Genomic DNA, 16,971 nt, shown 5'->3' with positions numbered 1-16,971 from the left:
TTCATTCGAAAAAAGACAGTATTGCATTAGAAAGCTAGCGATATGAAATTTGACAATTTTTATAACCGTTGTCGCAAGATTCGTCAGATGTTGGGACAATTTATACGTCGAGGCCCACTCTTTGGAGTTGAAAATTGGCAAAATAACGATCCAGCTGTGTGATTAGCCCAGGTTCTTCTAATATTGGCATCAAAAACTCAAAGGTACTAGATTGCTTCCCTATAATCCGCCCACGTCTCTAAGCAAGAATCTGTCTTAGTTTGAATTCAAATTTTGCTTCTAGATGCAGTTGCTATACTGAAACCGTCTCTTAAATTTAGACAAAAGGTTTCAACTATGATAAAAATTCAGAAGATATACGTTATACTACGAATTCAAGACCCAAAATGCTCTCTATTTTGAGTGGATTTAGGATTTTTCCTGTATACTAAAAATCAATGATTCGTACTAGAACATTTGAAAGATGATGTGTTTGTTATAATAAACGTATCCCCATCAGATCACCAAATATAGAAATAAACGTATATTTGATATTATTTTGATTATCGAATACCTAGTTCACAATTTTGATTGAGTCTCTGTTGAATGCCTAGCAATATGCATCGAATTCAGACAGACATGTGTTATGTTCAACAATGAACTTAAATGTAATCTCTAGATTACTAAATAAACCTAGTCTTTAGGTTAAAGATAATATAGGTGTGCGACCCAAAATTGTGTAATGAAAGCAATTAATTTTTGACTAAAATTATATCTTTCGTGGGAGTAAGAAGAGGTAGTACTCCAGGTCCTCCAGATTTGAAGATTTGATTATAGTACACTAATTTGTTTTTATTAATGATATATTGGCAGAAAATGACAACGCTTTTGCAATATTCAGTACACTATTATTGTTGATTTCCTCGTAAAAAGTAACTTAGTATGGTTGTAACCAGTCATGTGGTTTAAAAGTATCCATAAGTTCTATTTTGCTATATCCTATAATATAAGGACTATTCTAATTGTAAACCTGTTATTAAATTCGTAGCTAAGGATTCCCGAACTTAATAGAAAATACTTCTTATTTAATGATAGAATATTCTACCTGTTCTTAATACTATATTTTAGACTTGTTTTAAAATAAGGTTTCTAAAAATTATATACTGTTATATTTGTCACTAATAAATTTTGTACAACAGTTATTAGCATAAAATCTCTTCTTTTGGGCTTTATAAACTTTTTTCCAATCAGTTTTAAGCTCTTTTTAAAAATGTAAAAGTTGATATATCTAATCTTTTGAACAAATCCACTACTATGCAAACGATGAGTAATATTAAAACCCTGAACAAATTTAATCCACATCACAACGTGTTTATATTGATACATCAGTAGAAAGGGTGACATGAGAAGCTAATGAGCTGTTGTCTAAAATTTATACGAAAATTGAAAAGTCTTTCAATCTTATTATCTTCGAGTAAACTTATGGGATCGGTTAATAAAGACCAGTTTAAATTTAATCATTTAAAAGTAATGAAATAAGTGATGTTTTACCTGATTATGATGGACCTTAAACATTTATTATTAGAAATCTCTCTGCATTTATAAGTGACTTAACTAATTCATTTGACTACATTAAAATATTTCTATTAATAATATATAAATATCTAATATCACATAATAGAGACTAAAATAAATTTGGTTGTCTTGCATTTAGTTATTACAAATTCTTCAATTGTATATAAATTTGTATCATCAATAAGTATGTATACATCATCTTAATCTCGCTTCTTTGCAAACTCTATAATTTCAGTTTCAAGTTAATTCTTGGCATTAACATCTTCATCATGATAAAAATATATGTATTTCGCATATTTTTATGGAATTTCAATAGAAACTTAATTATCATAAAATTATTAATCTTTTAATATAAATTTTGGCTTAGTATTTTCAACTGAAATAAGATTTGTATGTTTTTAAATATAATTATTTTCTTGATTTTTGTTAGTCTAAATATCATTTATTACTAAAGAAGTCATTTTATTATAGATACTTCCTTTGTTCGTAATATCAAAATCATCATGTTCAGTTCCTACGCATACTTTAAGCTTAGTATCTTAATCAGATTAAATTTATATATTTTCCCAAGCTTCTAGTTTTAATAATTAACAAATCTATTTGATAGTAACTCCTTTTTTATTAATAGATTCTTTTTCATATAACTCCACACATTTTGCATCTACTATTATGGGATTTAAATACCCTACTCTTGTGCACATTAAATAATTTTAGAGTCTAGAAATAAAATTGGTTGATAATTATGTTTAAAAATCTTAACTGAATTTACAATATTGAAGTTTGAATAATAAAGCATACCATTCCTATTTTATAAATTTCTAATGGTATTTCGTACTAATATTAGCTATTTAATCACAAATATTTCCCTATTTAATCATTTTACAATACAGTAAGTAAAAATATTTATTTTCCTCTTTATTGTTTTATTAAAACTCTTTTAAGTCTTATACATACTATTAATTTAACTATGGTATTGGATACAATACTGCAGGCGGTATCGTAGTTGGAGGTATTAAACAAATTTATGATAAATAACTCATTATTTTAATTGACTTTTGGATGATATCGTTTTCTTCAGAGTTTGGTAAATTAAAAATATTTATTATCTATTATAAGGAGTTTACCTTTGATAGTTAATTATATTATGAAATTATACTAAATAATTCTGACCTGTAGTGATCGTCGTCATCTACCAGAATTAACATTTTAAGATATGGAATAGTCACAAATGAGTTTTAAATTAAATAATCATTAATATCTAATTCATCTTTCAATTTATTAATACATACTTAATACTAAATATTCCCATAAGAGTAAAGATCTATATCCGTTTAATTTTAGCAATTTTCTAAAAATTATTAAAGATTAGAGACTTCTCCATCTTTGTACACAACAGAATTGGTCTTAAAAGTAAATACTTTAAAAAAGTTGTAAATAAGGCCTAGTAAAATTGTTAATCTTCCAACTAGGTTTAATTCCTCTTTATGCTTATAGTATATAGGGAGAAATTTAAATTCCGATGATTTTTCAAATTATTCTAAAATAAGTGAACTTAATGATACTACTTATAAATTATCAGCAAATATAGGAAATAAAATAATCTATTTCTGAAGAAAATCATTTTACTACATTAGAAATATGGAATCTATTAGTTCTTTAATCTTGTTAATATCTTAATCTGTTTACTCTTTTTATAGAATATTTTGTGTAATAGTTTATAGCATTTCTTCATACATAGCTATAGCTTATATTTGTTCATCATCATTATCATAATCATTTTTCATACCAGGAAAGATGATTTCCAAACATGATAATATAGACTTTTACAACGAGTATTATTATGTCAAGAGTTAATTTTCCTCAATAAGTTGACGGAAAAGTAATGTGTCATTTAATTTTTACTATTAAAATAATATTTATTATTCTTTAGTATTTTGTAAAACAAACGATGGGCACTCAATAATTTTCCTAATAGATTATATACCAATATAAAAACTAAATTATATCTAATTATCCCCTACAATAAACTCTGAATTTACTATTTATTTGTCAAGCCCTAAAAAATTACTTATTTTGAAATAACTTTTTTCAAATAACTCGTCCTTTTACTTCAACTTAGCATATTAATATAACGAAAATTAAATTTTTTGTTAATTATCAACATTATATGCATGATTATAAGCAAATTTGAGTCGCAAACCTTACTAAACTAGAATCTATTCTGGCTAGTCTACTAAACTGAAAAATATATTAAAATCCAAAAGACTTAGTATGCTAATGATCTCTATATAACAGTATCGCTAAATATTCGACAGCTTTAAACTCTATGCATTGTTAATGCATAAATAATCGTCCAAGTTTTACTAAATCATTTTTAAATTTTTAACAGTATTTATATATAGTATAACAACTTATTTATTTAATGTTATCCGACCAGTAAGTTAAATTTGGCTCTATATAGTTAGGCGACGAGTCGCGCATTAAGCTTTTTAAGATCATCACATAGGCATCAAAACAAAGATCTTTCTCCTAGGGATTTCTTGGTTGCGTGGACTACATAGGTTCAAACCTACCTACATACACTGACATTGTAAAACGCCCAGTCTCGCTGGATATGATCAAAAAGAGCCTTTTGCAGCTGAAGCACCGCCTCATGTATGATTTCGTGCGGGATGTTGTGCAAATTCACGTTAACTGCACCCGATTCGCATAAGCTTCGGGGACCACCGGAATCGCAGAGCAAGCTGACGAACTATTGAACTACATTCTGGTTATGTTGTAATAGCAATTTTTCACTAAGCTGACGAATTCGCAGATATTCCATTTGGGCATTACGCCGAGTTTCAGGCCGCAGGTGCTGATTTAGGAAATCGACGTGGACGAAACGATTTTGTTACAGCAGATCTCGTCCCTATCGGAGGCGTAGAGGACGGTTTTGAAGCAGGCACATAGGTTCGATTTCAAGAAAATGGACTGTAGCCAGGTGTTCGCGCTACAAAAAGCCGTTACGGAGCTCATTTACGAGTGAAATTCAAAAATCACATAGTTGACGAGTGGGAAAGAAGGATTAGATGGGCCTCACTTTAGCCATATCTATAGCTTTCGCACCATCGCACCTTGGCTATTCGTTTCTGCATATAGTTTTACTATAAATCGATTTACCTCAAGATTAACCTTAAAAAGTTCATCAAAATCTTGCTGTATCACCCCGGTAAATTTGAGAAGCGAAGCATGTCTTGACTTCATAACAATAATTTAGGTATAATTAAGTTAGGAGATAAAATTCTTATCATAAAGGCTTAAGTTTGTTATAGACAGCGATTTTTACGTTTTTGGGATTGAATGAGTAGAAATATTACTAATATAGGAGTTAATATATGTGTTTGGCTTAAATTTCGAATTTTTTTCTACAAGACGCTCCTGCTCGTCGTTAAAGCCGACTAAAAAATTATCAAACTATATAAGTTCTGCTTCAAGGTTCCTAATTAGTTAATGCATTATTTTTTTATGGTTAAAAATGAAGTCAGGGTGAAATATTTTCATTTTTAAAATGGAAATAAATAGATAATAAAAATAATCATATATTTTCTAAGATACTAGGAGTATTTAGTTTTTCCGTTTTAAACATTTGCTCAAGCCTTTTCTGAGCTATTTCATTTCTTTTTTTAAGGTCGTTAATTTTATCTTACAGAAGATTGATTTCTGGTTAAATACTGGGTGGAATTTCGACAATAATTTTTTCATTTTCACTGTGCTTTCGTTTAATTTCTAATAATTATTCTCGTAAAAAGTCATTCTCAATTCTTTAAAACTCTATTTTTTCTTCAACTTTGACACAAACTTCATCAATTTCTTATTATTTCGGATTTAAGAAATCTGGTTTTTATTAAATCTACTCTTAATATTTAGACTGTAACATTGATAGGGAAATAAGTGCTTTTAGATATTTATTTTTTACAATTGTTACATCTAATTAAAGGTCATGCTTCTTAATTGATAATGTATTAATTTCAGATGACATTATTAAGAAACATTTATAGAGAGGATCTAGCTTAAAAATGACATATTTTAAACTATTTAGAAATGACATTTAGAAAATTTAAATATAATAGATACTTATACAATAAATATTATTTATTCAGTTAATTTTTTAAGGTTAAAACCCTTTTTAATTATCAAACAACATCCAACCTCCGATATTTTTACTTCCAACATAGGAGCTGCTACTAAATATAGTCCAATGTCTTTAGTCACCAAAATCATCTCTAAATCCTTCTTGAACAACTTGGTGACCCCTAACTACTCCCCATACGCCATTCTTCTAACTCCATTTTTCAAAATGCTTTTTATCATATTCTAATCCAGCACCTCTTTGATTCGCTCTATACTAGGTTCCTGGATCACTCCATAAAATATCTTCTTTATTAAATTTATTAGCTCCTAAAAATACCAAGCTGTTTAAGTCCTGATTTAATGGAACTCCTCCATGTACTGCCATAATTATTCCAAATTTACTATTTATCAATTAAAATAATTTAAGCTTTTCGTAAATTTTTAAAGTTAAATCCAGAGCTTCCTAATAATTTTCTTTATACGCAGCCATTAATTATTTGTCAAATCCATATCTCTAGTTGATTCTGAACTCTTCATGATTACCACGAATTGCCAATCCTAATTGTAAAACAGTTAAAGCTATAGCTTGCTATAAACAAATTACTCCGTCAGGTCCACGATCCACATAATCACCTAGCAATAATTTGAACTACTTATTATTGATGGCATGTTTCATATCTTTAGCAGATCCATGTGTGTCCCCATAAATAGCTAAAGGAGGATAAAGAAACTTTGGATATTAAAACATAAGAAAATCTTATGTTAGTTGCCTATATTCTTCTATTGATAATGGTTTGCCAGTAGTTAGTATTTTTGAGTATGTCTAATTTTCTAGTTACAACAGAATCATCATTTAAAATTTTGTATATTTAGATATATGAATCAAAATAGATTAGTAATAAAACTATATACTAGAAAATATATGTTTAATACTATAGCAAGTATCTGGAATTATAAATAATGCAAAGACGATTGCTTCTTCATGATTTCCTAATACGCTTTATATTTTAGGAATTTGGGATACAAATTTTATCATTAAACGAAATTAGGCATCATTATTTATTAATTAAAATGATATCATTGAAAATAAATTTATTTCCTGTTTAACTTCATAATAACAAATTGGTTGAGTCTTATATTAATTAATTATTCGGTGCTCATGATGATGAAAAAGTTGTGCTATATATCTATCATAGTATTAGGTAACAAAATATAAATAAAAATTTTTTATAACGATTTACATAGATGGATTAATAAATATTCACTAAACTATAAATTATCTAAATTTTAGCTTGTAGTTTATAATTACTACATAATGATTAGGTTGGTTTTTATGATGTTACTAATATGGCTGAATATATAATGTTATAATGGCCAAAAGATACGTTACTAACTGAAAAAATAATAACTGAATATATTTAACTATAAAAAGACACATTATTTACAACAACTATTGATAAAGAGTTAGCTCGAATGTTCTTGTACTTGGAGGGATATTTTTCAGTAAATAATATAGATATAAGTAAAATCAAAGATTTAGATATACGTATTTCTTATAAATAGTAAAACAGCCAACAAAAGATTGATCTTCTATGTTTATCTTAGCATTAATAAGATCAGTAAAATATCTAAAGTAAAAACTAGACTGAATCAATGTATGAGCAAAATTTAACAGTATCATAATATATCAATTACTCTTTATCTGACGATTCAATGAGTTAGCTGCTTCAAAAACCATAATTACTAAGTGAATTTATTTGATCAGTCTTCACCAACATCAATATCATTGAATCCAAACTCCTCATTTTGCTCGTGGGTGCGTTCATAAGTAACTACTTGCATTTCTGGGTCAGGATCAGGAGCATAAATATTCTTGATGAAACTACCATCTAATGGATCATCAATTATAATAGTAAATTTCATTTTACCGTCGACACAATCATTTAATTTGTAGACTAACTCATTAAAATTATTCTATTGGCTCGGATCCCTATAAGCATCACCAACCCAGTACATACTATGTTTTGTAAGTTCATCTTTCAGCATTGTCATTAGACCTTCTAGAGTCGTATAGACTCCTCCTAATGTACCTGGCTATAGTTCTAATCCAAGTTCTGGAATTTCTATACTACAAGTATCACTTTTAAGAACATCACGACTTAAATCAGTAGCATCGGTTACTTTAAAAGTAGTTCTTCTGCCTACTGGAGAAATAGCGCCAGCTGAGCTAATTTCAACGCTTCTATAACTACAATCATCACAACTAGCAGCTTATAGTAAGCATTATTTAAAATAAGGAATATTTATAATAACTGATCTGTTAAAAATCTTTTTTTCACAGTTTGGGCAGTCTATTGGGAGCTCAGCAACTACATCATTTTAATCGCATAGGATGGTTATATCATCTAACTTTATTGGGTCTATTTTAATTGACTTGGCCTCTTGCTAAATTTATTTTTCTTGAATTTTTGTTAGACCGATTTCTTTTGCCTACTCATTAGTTCTATAAATGAATTTTTCTGTATATGGAAGATCTTCAAACGGTTCAACATGTGAGTTTCCTGATGGGTCAGTAAATTTAATTGTGAATAATGGCTCTTAAGATGGAATCTCTTGAATAGCTGTTTTAGCCAGTAGTTAGTTTAATCTCTCAATGAAATCATCTATTTATGCTGCATATACAGAATCATGTTATCTCCTCTCTGCTTATAATAGCCCTAAGTTATCAACCACTTGTTTTAAAAGACCCTCAAGAGTTGTATAAACCCCTGACATAGGTCGAGCAGCGATTTCAAATCCCAATTCAGGAATCATAGTTAAGCAGAATGATGATTTAACAATACCTCTAGATAGATCTTTTGAACATTTGACAGGAAGCGTAATTTCTACAGATCTGTCTTAAATTTCGCTAGCTTGTTGCACATCTCGTCCAAATAAACCACAATTTTTACATTTAAAAGATGAAACTATTATTTCTCTAAATTTAGGAATATCTACAAATAATAGTCTTGTAATACCTTATTAACCACATGATGTACATAGTGATTTAGTGGTATGAGAGCGACCAAAATCTAGATCTTATATTCCTTCAGGAATTCCAAATGATCCAGAGGATGAAGACGATGACGATTCTTAGTCAGACATTGTAAAAGGAAAAGAAATGAATAGATAAATGTATCTATATATATAATAACTACTATTTCGTTAACACTGAATTTGTTTAATATTGAGTCTAAACACATTTTTTATAAAACCAGATACTTGTTAAGACTATTAAATTGATTATTGCTTCTGTTAAGTATACGAAAATACACATAAAATAAATTATTTTTCATTCAAATTTTTGAAATTTTGAAAGAATCATATCTGATTTCTTATTAGTATGGATGGAATTTGATAATAATACAGCATTTATTTCGCCGATTTCAAAGTATTACTACTAATTTTTGCGATGGTCTAAACCTTCCTAATACAGTTTACTATAAAATGACTTCTTTGACTATGTTGAGACAATAGGTTGAGAGATCTTTGGCCAATCCTTCTTATTCTAAGATAAATACGACAGAAAATAATCTATTTAAGAAATGACCTTAGAAGTTTATTTCAAGCTTTAAGTTTACATTATAAAACGATTTATGTTTATGATTCTAAAGTTATATAATACAATATAAGTTAATCATTCATTCAATATTTCCTATAAAAAAGGATCCTATTACAAAACTGATATTTTTTCGGTAGCAATAGAGTTAATAATAATTTACTTCTTTTAAATGTTAATATTTTATTTCATATCCTTGTAGTCAAATTTATTAAGACACATAAACATCCCATTTTTCTCGACATGTTGCTACTCTTTTTTCATATTGAGTTACTCTTACTCTAGAATTTATTTTTAGTATAACTTTTAACGAATTTAAAGCTATAATTGTCGTAGATGTGCGTCAGCATTCAATCTTTCAAATACTGAAGAGTCTCCATTTTGCTTCTCAAGGACCTACTCTTTTGACTTCGCTTATGCTAACTTCAATCTTCTTTAGTCCATAGCTTTTAATAATAATAGTTCTTAACGTTTGAAGACATCTTTAACTTCAATATTTAATTCATTTGCCATTGCAGTAACAACAGGTTTGAAAGTACATTACTTATTTTCTTGTTAATACAGCTCTGCTGACAATTTTTAGGAACAAATGCGTAAGTTTTATGTTTTTTATACTTTATCCTTATCTCTTCTTTCTTATAAAATCTAATCATAGGTTTTAAATGATCCATCATGTGTAAGACGCTGCTTTATTGCTAAAAAATTCGAATACTTATTTAAATTAGGTTAAAATGATAATGTTTCCACATGATATTATCTAACTTTTGGAACATCCTTAGGACCTCTTGAAATTTTAGGAGAGAATGAAAAAGTTTCGTGCTTAGGTATTTGTACAGACTTTGATCTTTACCAATTAATACTATCATCATACACTCTAGAATATGGAATGGTATATTCTAATGGTTTATTCTAAATTCTCTCTTTTGATTTCTTTTAATATACTGACTAAGGCATATAACTAATTATATGATTTTATGAATTTGTAAATATAGTTTTTGATACAATATTAGCTAGTTCATCATCATAATCAATTAAAATAACCATCATAATTGCCTAAACTTCTGATAATATTGATTCGAAATCTCCTAAAGACCTAATATTAAATGTAGATTTAATAGTATTTTTAATCTAAAAATCTTTTTAAACTATAGCATTGCTAAGTTAAAAGCTAAAATTTGACTTTACTTAAGTTTACCTTTTGGTTTTTGAAAAAATAGAGTTTTTTGAATTTGAGGTAAGTAATAATATAGCTTTCTGTTTATATGCTGATTTAGATCTTTATATTCTAGTTTATGGAAATTATGTGCTACTTTCCAGTGACTCAGCCTATGATAAATAAAACATACTGGAGTTCATTTGATTCAGTTACAAGCTATTTATTATTCAACATATTATTTATGTATATAATCAAATAATCCTTCCTTTTACAATTGAACCAAAAATCTCATTATATTATATTATTTTCATGTTCTTCTCTTTTTTTCTATTATTTCATCCTTAGAAGCTCTAAAGGACTAACTTTTGTCAAAACTACTGGTGTCTCTGTTACACTTTCGCTTTTCACAAACTATGCAATTTTGACTTCTTACCCTCCACCTGTTTGTTCGATTCGTTTCTTTAAAATCTATACCACTGATTTACTTTTTACAACTTCAGGTGATATAATAGCAGGAAAACTACTTTATTACATCATTTTTACCTTAGGAGTACTTGCTTTTGCATAAATCGAAAGGTCAATATCATCATTTTTAAACTCAAAAATCAATTGAACAAATGGCCAAAATCGTTTTTTAGAGAGTGTTTTAAAATCAATTTTTATCCCTTAAATTTAAGAAACTTGAAGAGCGTCTTTCAGTTCTTAATTAGATAATACAGATAATTTTCCACAAAGCATTTATAGAAAAAGAGGTGGAATTGGTTCTTAAAAATCAATAGCACATATTTAGATCTCTGGAAAATAGGATTAAATTTTATCTTCGAAAGATTTAATAATATTTAAAACTTCTGGCTTGTTAGAATTATATAAACGGGCATTTGAAATTATGAGTTGAATATCATAAATAAAGTGACCTACTAAGTAATATGGTGAATTTGAGGATAGAGTACGCTCTCTAACTTTTTTAAGAGACATTGGATGCTAAATTTTTGAACGATAATCTTCGTGTATAGTTTAAAGCTTATTATCTTCTAAAACAGGTGTATAAAGATCTAAAGTTGTTGATTAAAGTATTTCTTACAGATTTTTAAGAAGTGTCTCGGCATGACTTTTCTTAAAAAAGGTGTAAAGTTGGTCTGTCATTATTTTCGAGTAAAGGTATTTACTATATATTATTCTTATTATTTTTGCTTACTATTTATTATATAATACTATATTGCAATAGATTTAATTGAATTCACAATTATATAAAATATTTACCCACAATATTATAGATAAGTATTGTAGCATAAAATGCTTTAAATCTAAAATGACTTTGCAGATGTCTAAGAAGAAATAGCATAGATCGAAAAATCCATATCTTAATAAATTAAGATACTAGAACGAGTATCTGGCTGTACAAATGATAATTTTATTGTATAAATTTTAGATTAAAAGTATTTATTACGTAGATATTTAAAAAGAGAGGAAATATTTATGAGAGATCAGGATAAAGAAATTTAAATTTTATAATATTTAATTTCTTAGAATTGTTAAGTTGTTACTGAAGAACTTATTCATTTTGATGCATTTTTTATTACGAAATATATTGAGGGCTCATTACTTGAACAGGATAGTTTATTAGGACAAGCTGATAATCTTATTCAAATCGCAACCGCATTTTAAAAGCTTCATTAACATTAAATTGGGCAAAAACCTAGCTTATTTGACTATATTCCAGCATTTTATTAACATTAATGGTATTACGAATAAGATAAGGAAACTTTTGATAATTTCGTCAATTTCATCACTTAATAAATAAATTTTTATAAAACTGCGTATCCTCACCTTCTTAAAGTTTGTATTTGCCATAATGATGCACATGCTGGAAACATAATTTTCAATAATAACCAGGCTTATTTCATAGATTTTGAATATGCTTCAGTTTCATATAATTTTTATGATATAGCTTGTTTTTTTGCTGAATTTACAGGAATTGACGCAATTTATGCAGACTACGCAACATTAGAGCAGAGAACTATATTTTATAAAACATATTTCACGGAAAACGTGGATATTACTATTTGCGAAGAGATCTTAGCTATTTTCTAGCCTTTTGTCTGGGGTCTATGGAGCCTATGGGGATCCAAAGCTGGTTATGAACTATATGCCAAAAATAGGTTATAGATTTTTAAAATATATTTCGAGTAACTGAAATGATTCACTATAATTTTTACGCTTTTACAGAGTCTAGTGCACAAGTTTTATGCTTTCTACATCCTCTAGAATGTTCACAAACTTATCCAAAAATATTACTGAATTCGTGATCAACTGACAACACTCTAGTCAGAATTATATCATCTGATAAATTAACCAAATGTAGTTTATAGTCTTCATTTTTGCTAATACTATCGAAAACTTCAATTTGACATTTTGAATTAATGGCAGAAATATCAAGAATTTTCAGTCTGCTTTCTGTACAAAACTATTATATCGTAAATTTTAAAATACGATAATCTGAAATTTTGTTGATAACAACATCAGTTGGATCAATTTTATAAGTATTTTAGAGATAATTTTCGCTAAACTAAAGTTGCTTATCACTAATGGCTTATTTTTGAACACTACTGAACGTACGAAATTGATCAGTTAATTTCGAGATTAAATCAATAGAAAATCCAAAAGTTATACATAGGGTGGCAACTAATTTGCTATCTACATAACGAGCAAGTGCTATTTCAGAGGGCATTAATGGGAATATATTATTAATTTGCATAATAATATTATTGGATAGATTTTTGGAAGGTGGTTGTTACTTTATTAAAGCAGGTTAAGCAAGTTTGGGTTGAGGGTTGCGAATCATATTAAGTTCTTCTTTTGTTAATGTTAAATCTACAGTTTCAACAATCTCTTATTGTTAAATTGATTGATGCTTTGGTTATTTCTTTTATTTTTAGGTTATAATAATGTGATTACCTTGTTAAGATTGGTTTTAAGATTTTGTTTCAGTTATAACATTAATCTTTTACTACGGTTAGTACTATGTATTTTTCTGTTTAACTTTTGTAACTTATATTAAATCCAGTTATTCATTTTAATTGTTAGTTAAATCATTCATAACTCTTGGCTACTAAATTTTAAAAAGTTCTACTGGAGTCTATTTTTTAATGATAGGGTCAAAGTCAACATCTTCTTCAAAAATTTATTCTTATGGTTTCTTTTGCTTTTATTTAACAATTTTAATACTGGAAATAAAATCATTTGATTTAATTGATCCAATATTTTCAATAGTCGTCTGTTTTTTAACTGCTACTGGTGCAAATAATTAAATTTTTTAAGGTACATTCACATATGGGTTAAATAATACTTCGTCTGAATTATTAATAGTGATCTGTTATTATTAATTTTTCTTTGCTTTTACAATTTTAATTGGAATTCCAAACAAATTAGTCTTTTAAATAGGCTCTTCATCTTTTAACTATTCCTATTCTAACTTTGTTATTTCAAATAATTACTAAGGTTAAGTTTCTTCGATTTCCTCATTTTTAATAGTAAATTCTTCATATAGTCCATTATCTAAGATATTCATATTTGTTTAAATATTTGTAATAGCCTTTTATTGTTTCTCTTACTCGTTAGTTTTAGTGGTTTTCGTTTTAACTTTCTTGATTTTAAATCCAAATGTTGACTAAAATGGATTAACTTCTTATTAAACAGGAGTTGGTCGTATTTCACTATACATTCCAGCAGGTGTAGCAGGTTGTAAATTAATACCAAAATTGATATCTTAAATAGACTGTTTAGTAATGCCTTTATATTATTACTATGGAATCTAAGGCTCTACATAATCTATATATTATTGTATACCTTGTGCTTACTTATGTGCTTACTTAGGTACTACAGAAGCTTATGCTAAATAATCTTGTAAATACATATTTTCAGCTTCTTATTAATATTATGTCGTCATAATACCTTTTTAATCTGAAGATATTTTTCTATTTGAAATAGAATATAAGTTTTAGAAAGTTGTCAATTAGTTTAAATCGACTAATTTTTTACTTCTTCGAATTAAGCTTAGCTTATTTTTATATTCCGATAATTATCCTGAAGTAAGTTAGCTAGCATGAATTTCGATTAAATGATCCAATTATTCTTCTTCATTACAGAAGCCAAATCCATCATTATTACATTAAATAAATGTACATGAAAAGTGAGCAGACTTAATATGCGATTAAAGGTCTTTCTAAGTATCCCAAAATGAATCATTAACACCAAAAGTTCTACAAATTTCACACCTTAAATGCTAAATTTTATAATGGTCTTACAGATATGTATCATCATACTATTTAAAACTACACAGTTTGCATGTAGGATGAGTACTTAAATGTGCCTTCAAATCACTAGATGAAAAAAACTATTAGTCAATTTTAAAAACCGGTTTAGATTTTGAACATGTTTTACAATATTACAAAGAATGCTTATTCTATAAATGTAACTACATTTCTGAAAATTATAGAAACTATTAATTGCAAACTGGGCATGCAGGGTTTTCTAACTGCGATATATAAATCTCAGCAGAAGAATGTACATAAACTTTATATTTAGAATTGAAACTCATAAAAGGTTTAACCTTCATATATCTAAATGCTTCTAACTTTAAAGAACTTGGAAGAATCATCGACTAAGCTTTCTCTTTTGAACAAAATAAGCATTTCCCCCGTTAGCAAAGATGTTTTTCAGTAAGCCAACATTTGGCACATGTTTCATGGCCACATTCGGTGACAGCTTTGAATGCATATGTGTCACAGCAAATAGCACAGATAGACATAAAGGAATGGTTTAAATATATATTAAATTATTATATAATACTGTTAATATAAAAAGTTTACTCAACATCCTTGGTTACCATCATGATTAACAAGATCAAAAATGATGCCATCTACCCCTTTCTACTACTAATCTTTAACAAATTCTATATCATCATATTCAGTACCATAAGTAAACACCTTCAAACCAGCTTTTTTAACTTTAGAAATAAAGTCTTTATCCCAGCATTATACTTCTTTACTAAGTACCATTCCCTGAACACCTATTTATTGAGCTCTGATCAGACCAAATCGAGCATCTAGCACTTCAATAAAAGACATATTTATTTCTTCATCTTTTTCATAAATTGTTGTACCATAATGTAAAAATAAAACAGGATAAGTATTTTAAACTGCTGCTAATATTGAACAAATATAAGGGTCAAAAGAAGAAAAGTATATATTTCTAGACTAATACTTTTTAATTGACTCAAATATAATTCTAATAACTTCAATACGTGAAAAATATTAAAGACCAATATTTTAGCAATGCTTTGAAGGATATTTGATCTCAATATTTATTCCACAGTGTTAATTAATATTTTATAAAACATCATCTAATGTTGGCATATAGTCTGAAGATATCATGGTATCTTAAAATAAATCGATATTAGATTTGTCAATTTTTATTTTTTTAAACTATTCCAGAGTAAGTGAATTATTGCTAAATTTAATCCATGGTACTAAACTTTAAAATCATGATTGATAATTGGAATTTTATCCTTTGTTATTATTACATCAGTTTCTATCATATCCATACCAAATTCATATGCTTTATTAAAAGATTCTACCGTATTTTCAGCAATTTTTACGCGACCAGATGCAAAAGCTTTGTTCATACCACAGCCTCTATGCCCAATTTTTAAATAAGTCTACAAAGTAGATGATGTAGCCTATGACTTATACTCTCTATCAGAAGGATTTATCTCAACTGACTTAACACAAGAAGTATGTTAATTAGGTATAATTTTGCCATGGCACCACCAAAATGCTTGAATAGCAATTTACTCATTATTGTAATGAAAAATATAATCTTATTAGTATGATTATTTAATATGATTTAATGTGGAAATTAATTAACTAGTACCAGATAAGAGCTGAATAATATTTTAATTCGGATAAAGTTTCATATATCCAGAAACTAACTTTTAAGGAGGTAAAATATTGTTAAACTATAAATAAATATCATGCTTACATGGTAAAAATGGTCCTTCTTAAGTTGAATTACCTTCTATAATAACCACGTCATCGCCTATAGAATATTTATACTCATTTAATTTATCTGATGTGAAATCAATACCATAAACTAAATTTTCTACATCAATAGAAATATCTTTATTCTAATATTGTACCTAATACGAGCCATATTTAAGGTCTTCATACACTGCATACTAGTAGTCAAAAATTTAATAAGTTGATGAAGGTTTAAAAACTTAAGTTACTGATGTTAATAAAATATTACCTCTAAACTTAAAGCATAACATACATGCACTTTCTTCATAAGTAGGCTAGATAGTCATTTCTATAAAAATTAATAATTTAATAACATTTAATAATATATAGATTATTACCTATTATTATACTATACTATTGTATTAAAAAATACTCAAAAATAATATTATTAGTATTATTATATATTTTTGGCTCAGATAAGTTTATCTACATATTTCAAAAATCACAAATCATTCAGTAAACTTATTATTATA

General features: G+C 27.5%; 14 protein-coding genes across 14 annotated transcripts; 3 read left to right on the top strand and 11 right to left on the bottom strand. All coding sequences in view use genetic code 6, as the record gives it.

Moving 5' to 3' along the window:
* Nucleotide 1: 1 nt before the first annotated feature.
* Nucleotides 2–1,612, bottom strand: SS50377_21024 (uncharacterized protein; the record flags this gene model as incomplete). The annotated part of the gene is made up of 1 exon (XM_067904961.1): nucleotides 2–1,612. The coding sequence occupies one exon, from the start codon at nucleotides 1,610–1,612 to the stop codon at nucleotides 2–4; it is 1,611 nt and encodes a 536-aa protein (XP_067768443.1).
* Nucleotides 1,613–1,649: 37 nt separating this feature from the next.
* On the bottom strand, nucleotides 1,650–3,926 carry SS50377_21023 (uncharacterized protein; the record flags this gene model as incomplete). Its single annotated transcript, XM_067904960.1, has 1 exon — nucleotides 1,650–3,926. One exon carries the CDS (start codon nucleotides 3,924–3,926, stop codon nucleotides 1,650–1,652), a length of 2,277 nt encoding a protein of 758 aa, XP_067768442.1.
* A 50-nt stretch (nucleotides 3,927–3,976) lies between these two features.
* Nucleotides 3,977–4,582, top strand: SS50377_21022 (Bromodomain-containing protein; the record flags this gene model as incomplete). The annotated part of the gene is made up of 1 exon (XM_067904959.1): nucleotides 3,977–4,582. The coding sequence occupies one exon, from the start codon at nucleotides 3,977–3,979 to the stop codon at nucleotides 4,580–4,582; it is 606 nt and encodes a 201-aa protein (XP_067768441.1).
* A 549-nt stretch (nucleotides 4,583–5,131) lies between these two features.
* On the bottom strand, nucleotides 5,132–5,575 carry SS50377_21021 (uncharacterized protein; the record flags this gene model as incomplete). Its single annotated transcript, XM_067904958.1, has 1 exon — nucleotides 5,132–5,575. The coding sequence occupies one exon, from the start codon at nucleotides 5,573–5,575 to the stop codon at nucleotides 5,132–5,134; it is 444 nt and encodes a 147-aa protein (XP_067768440.1).
* Nucleotides 5,576–5,692: 117 nt separating this feature from the next.
* SS50377_21020 (Serine/threonine-protein phosphatase) lies at nucleotides 5,693–6,520 on the bottom strand (the record flags this gene model as incomplete). Its single annotated transcript, XM_067904957.1, has 1 exon — nucleotides 5,693–6,520. One exon carries the CDS (start codon nucleotides 6,518–6,520, stop codon nucleotides 5,693–5,695), a length of 828 nt encoding a protein of 275 aa, XP_067768439.1.
* A 392-nt stretch (nucleotides 6,521–6,912) lies between these two features.
* SS50377_21019 (uncharacterized protein) lies at nucleotides 6,913–7,428 on the top strand (the record flags this gene model as incomplete). The annotated part of the gene is made up of 1 exon (XM_067904956.1): nucleotides 6,913–7,428. One exon carries the CDS (start codon nucleotides 6,913–6,915, stop codon nucleotides 7,426–7,428), a length of 516 nt encoding a protein of 171 aa, XP_067768438.1.
* On the bottom strand, nucleotides 7,429–8,811 carry SS50377_21018 (ZPR1 zinc-finger domain-containing protein; the record flags this gene model as incomplete). The annotated part of the gene is made up of 1 exon (XM_067904955.1): nucleotides 7,429–8,811. One exon carries the CDS (start codon nucleotides 8,809–8,811, stop codon nucleotides 7,429–7,431), a length of 1,383 nt encoding a protein of 460 aa, XP_067768437.1.
* Nucleotides 8,812–8,998: 187 nt separating this feature from the next.
* Nucleotides 8,999–9,289, bottom strand: SS50377_21017 (uncharacterized protein; the record flags this gene model as incomplete). Its single annotated transcript, XM_067904954.1, has 1 exon — nucleotides 8,999–9,289. The coding sequence occupies one exon, from the start codon at nucleotides 9,287–9,289 to the stop codon at nucleotides 8,999–9,001; it is 291 nt and encodes a 96-aa protein (XP_067768436.1).
* Nucleotides 9,290–9,343: 54 nt separating this feature from the next.
* SS50377_21016 (uncharacterized protein) lies at nucleotides 9,344–10,621 on the bottom strand (the record flags this gene model as incomplete). The annotated part of the gene is made up of 1 exon (XM_067904953.1): nucleotides 9,344–10,621. The coding sequence occupies one exon, from the start codon at nucleotides 10,619–10,621 to the stop codon at nucleotides 9,344–9,346; it is 1,278 nt and encodes a 425-aa protein (XP_067768435.1).
* Nucleotides 10,622–10,709: 88 nt separating this feature from the next.
* SS50377_21015 (Bromodomain-containing protein) lies at nucleotides 10,710–11,564 on the bottom strand (the record flags this gene model as incomplete). Its single annotated transcript, XM_067904952.1, has 1 exon — nucleotides 10,710–11,564. The coding sequence occupies one exon, from the start codon at nucleotides 11,562–11,564 to the stop codon at nucleotides 10,710–10,712; it is 855 nt and encodes a 284-aa protein (XP_067768434.1).
* Nucleotides 11,565–11,714: 150 nt separating this feature from the next.
* Nucleotides 11,715–12,620, top strand: SS50377_21014 (putative Ethanolamine kinase; the record flags this gene model as incomplete). Its single annotated transcript, XM_067904951.1, has 1 exon — nucleotides 11,715–12,620. One exon carries the CDS (start codon nucleotides 11,715–11,717, stop codon nucleotides 12,618–12,620), a length of 906 nt encoding a protein of 301 aa, XP_067768433.1.
* A 1-nt stretch (nucleotide 12,621) lies between these two features.
* Nucleotides 12,622–15,228, bottom strand: SS50377_21013 (RING Zn-finger domain-containing protein; the record flags this gene model as incomplete). The annotated part of the gene is made up of 1 exon (XM_067904950.1): nucleotides 12,622–15,228. One exon carries the CDS (start codon nucleotides 15,226–15,228, stop codon nucleotides 12,622–12,624), a length of 2,607 nt encoding a protein of 868 aa, XP_067768432.1.
* A 61-nt stretch (nucleotides 15,229–15,289) lies between these two features.
* SS50377_21012 (Glycerophosphoryl diester phosphodiesterase family protein) lies at nucleotides 15,290–15,835 on the bottom strand (the record flags this gene model as incomplete). Its single annotated transcript, XM_067904949.1, has 1 exon — nucleotides 15,290–15,835. One exon carries the CDS (start codon nucleotides 15,833–15,835, stop codon nucleotides 15,290–15,292), a length of 546 nt encoding a protein of 181 aa, XP_067768431.1.
* Nucleotides 15,836–15,849: 14 nt separating this feature from the next.
* SS50377_21011 (Glycerophosphoryl diester phosphodiesterase family protein) lies at nucleotides 15,850–16,785 on the bottom strand (the record flags this gene model as incomplete). The annotated part of the gene is made up of 1 exon (XM_067904948.1): nucleotides 15,850–16,785. One exon carries the CDS (start codon nucleotides 16,783–16,785, stop codon nucleotides 15,850–15,852), a length of 936 nt encoding a protein of 311 aa, XP_067768430.1.
* Between the last annotated feature and the right edge of the window lie 186 nt (nucleotides 16,786–16,971).

The sequence above is a fragment of the Spironucleus salmonicida genome, chromosome 1 (genome assembly GCF_000497125.1).
Source record: "Spironucleus salmonicida strain ATCC 50377 chromosome 1, whole genome shotgun sequence".
NCBI classification, from domain to species: Eukaryota; Fornicata; order Diplomonadida; family Hexamitidae; genus Spironucleus; species Spironucleus salmonicida.
This window is presented reverse-complemented; position numbering and strand designations above follow the sequence as displayed.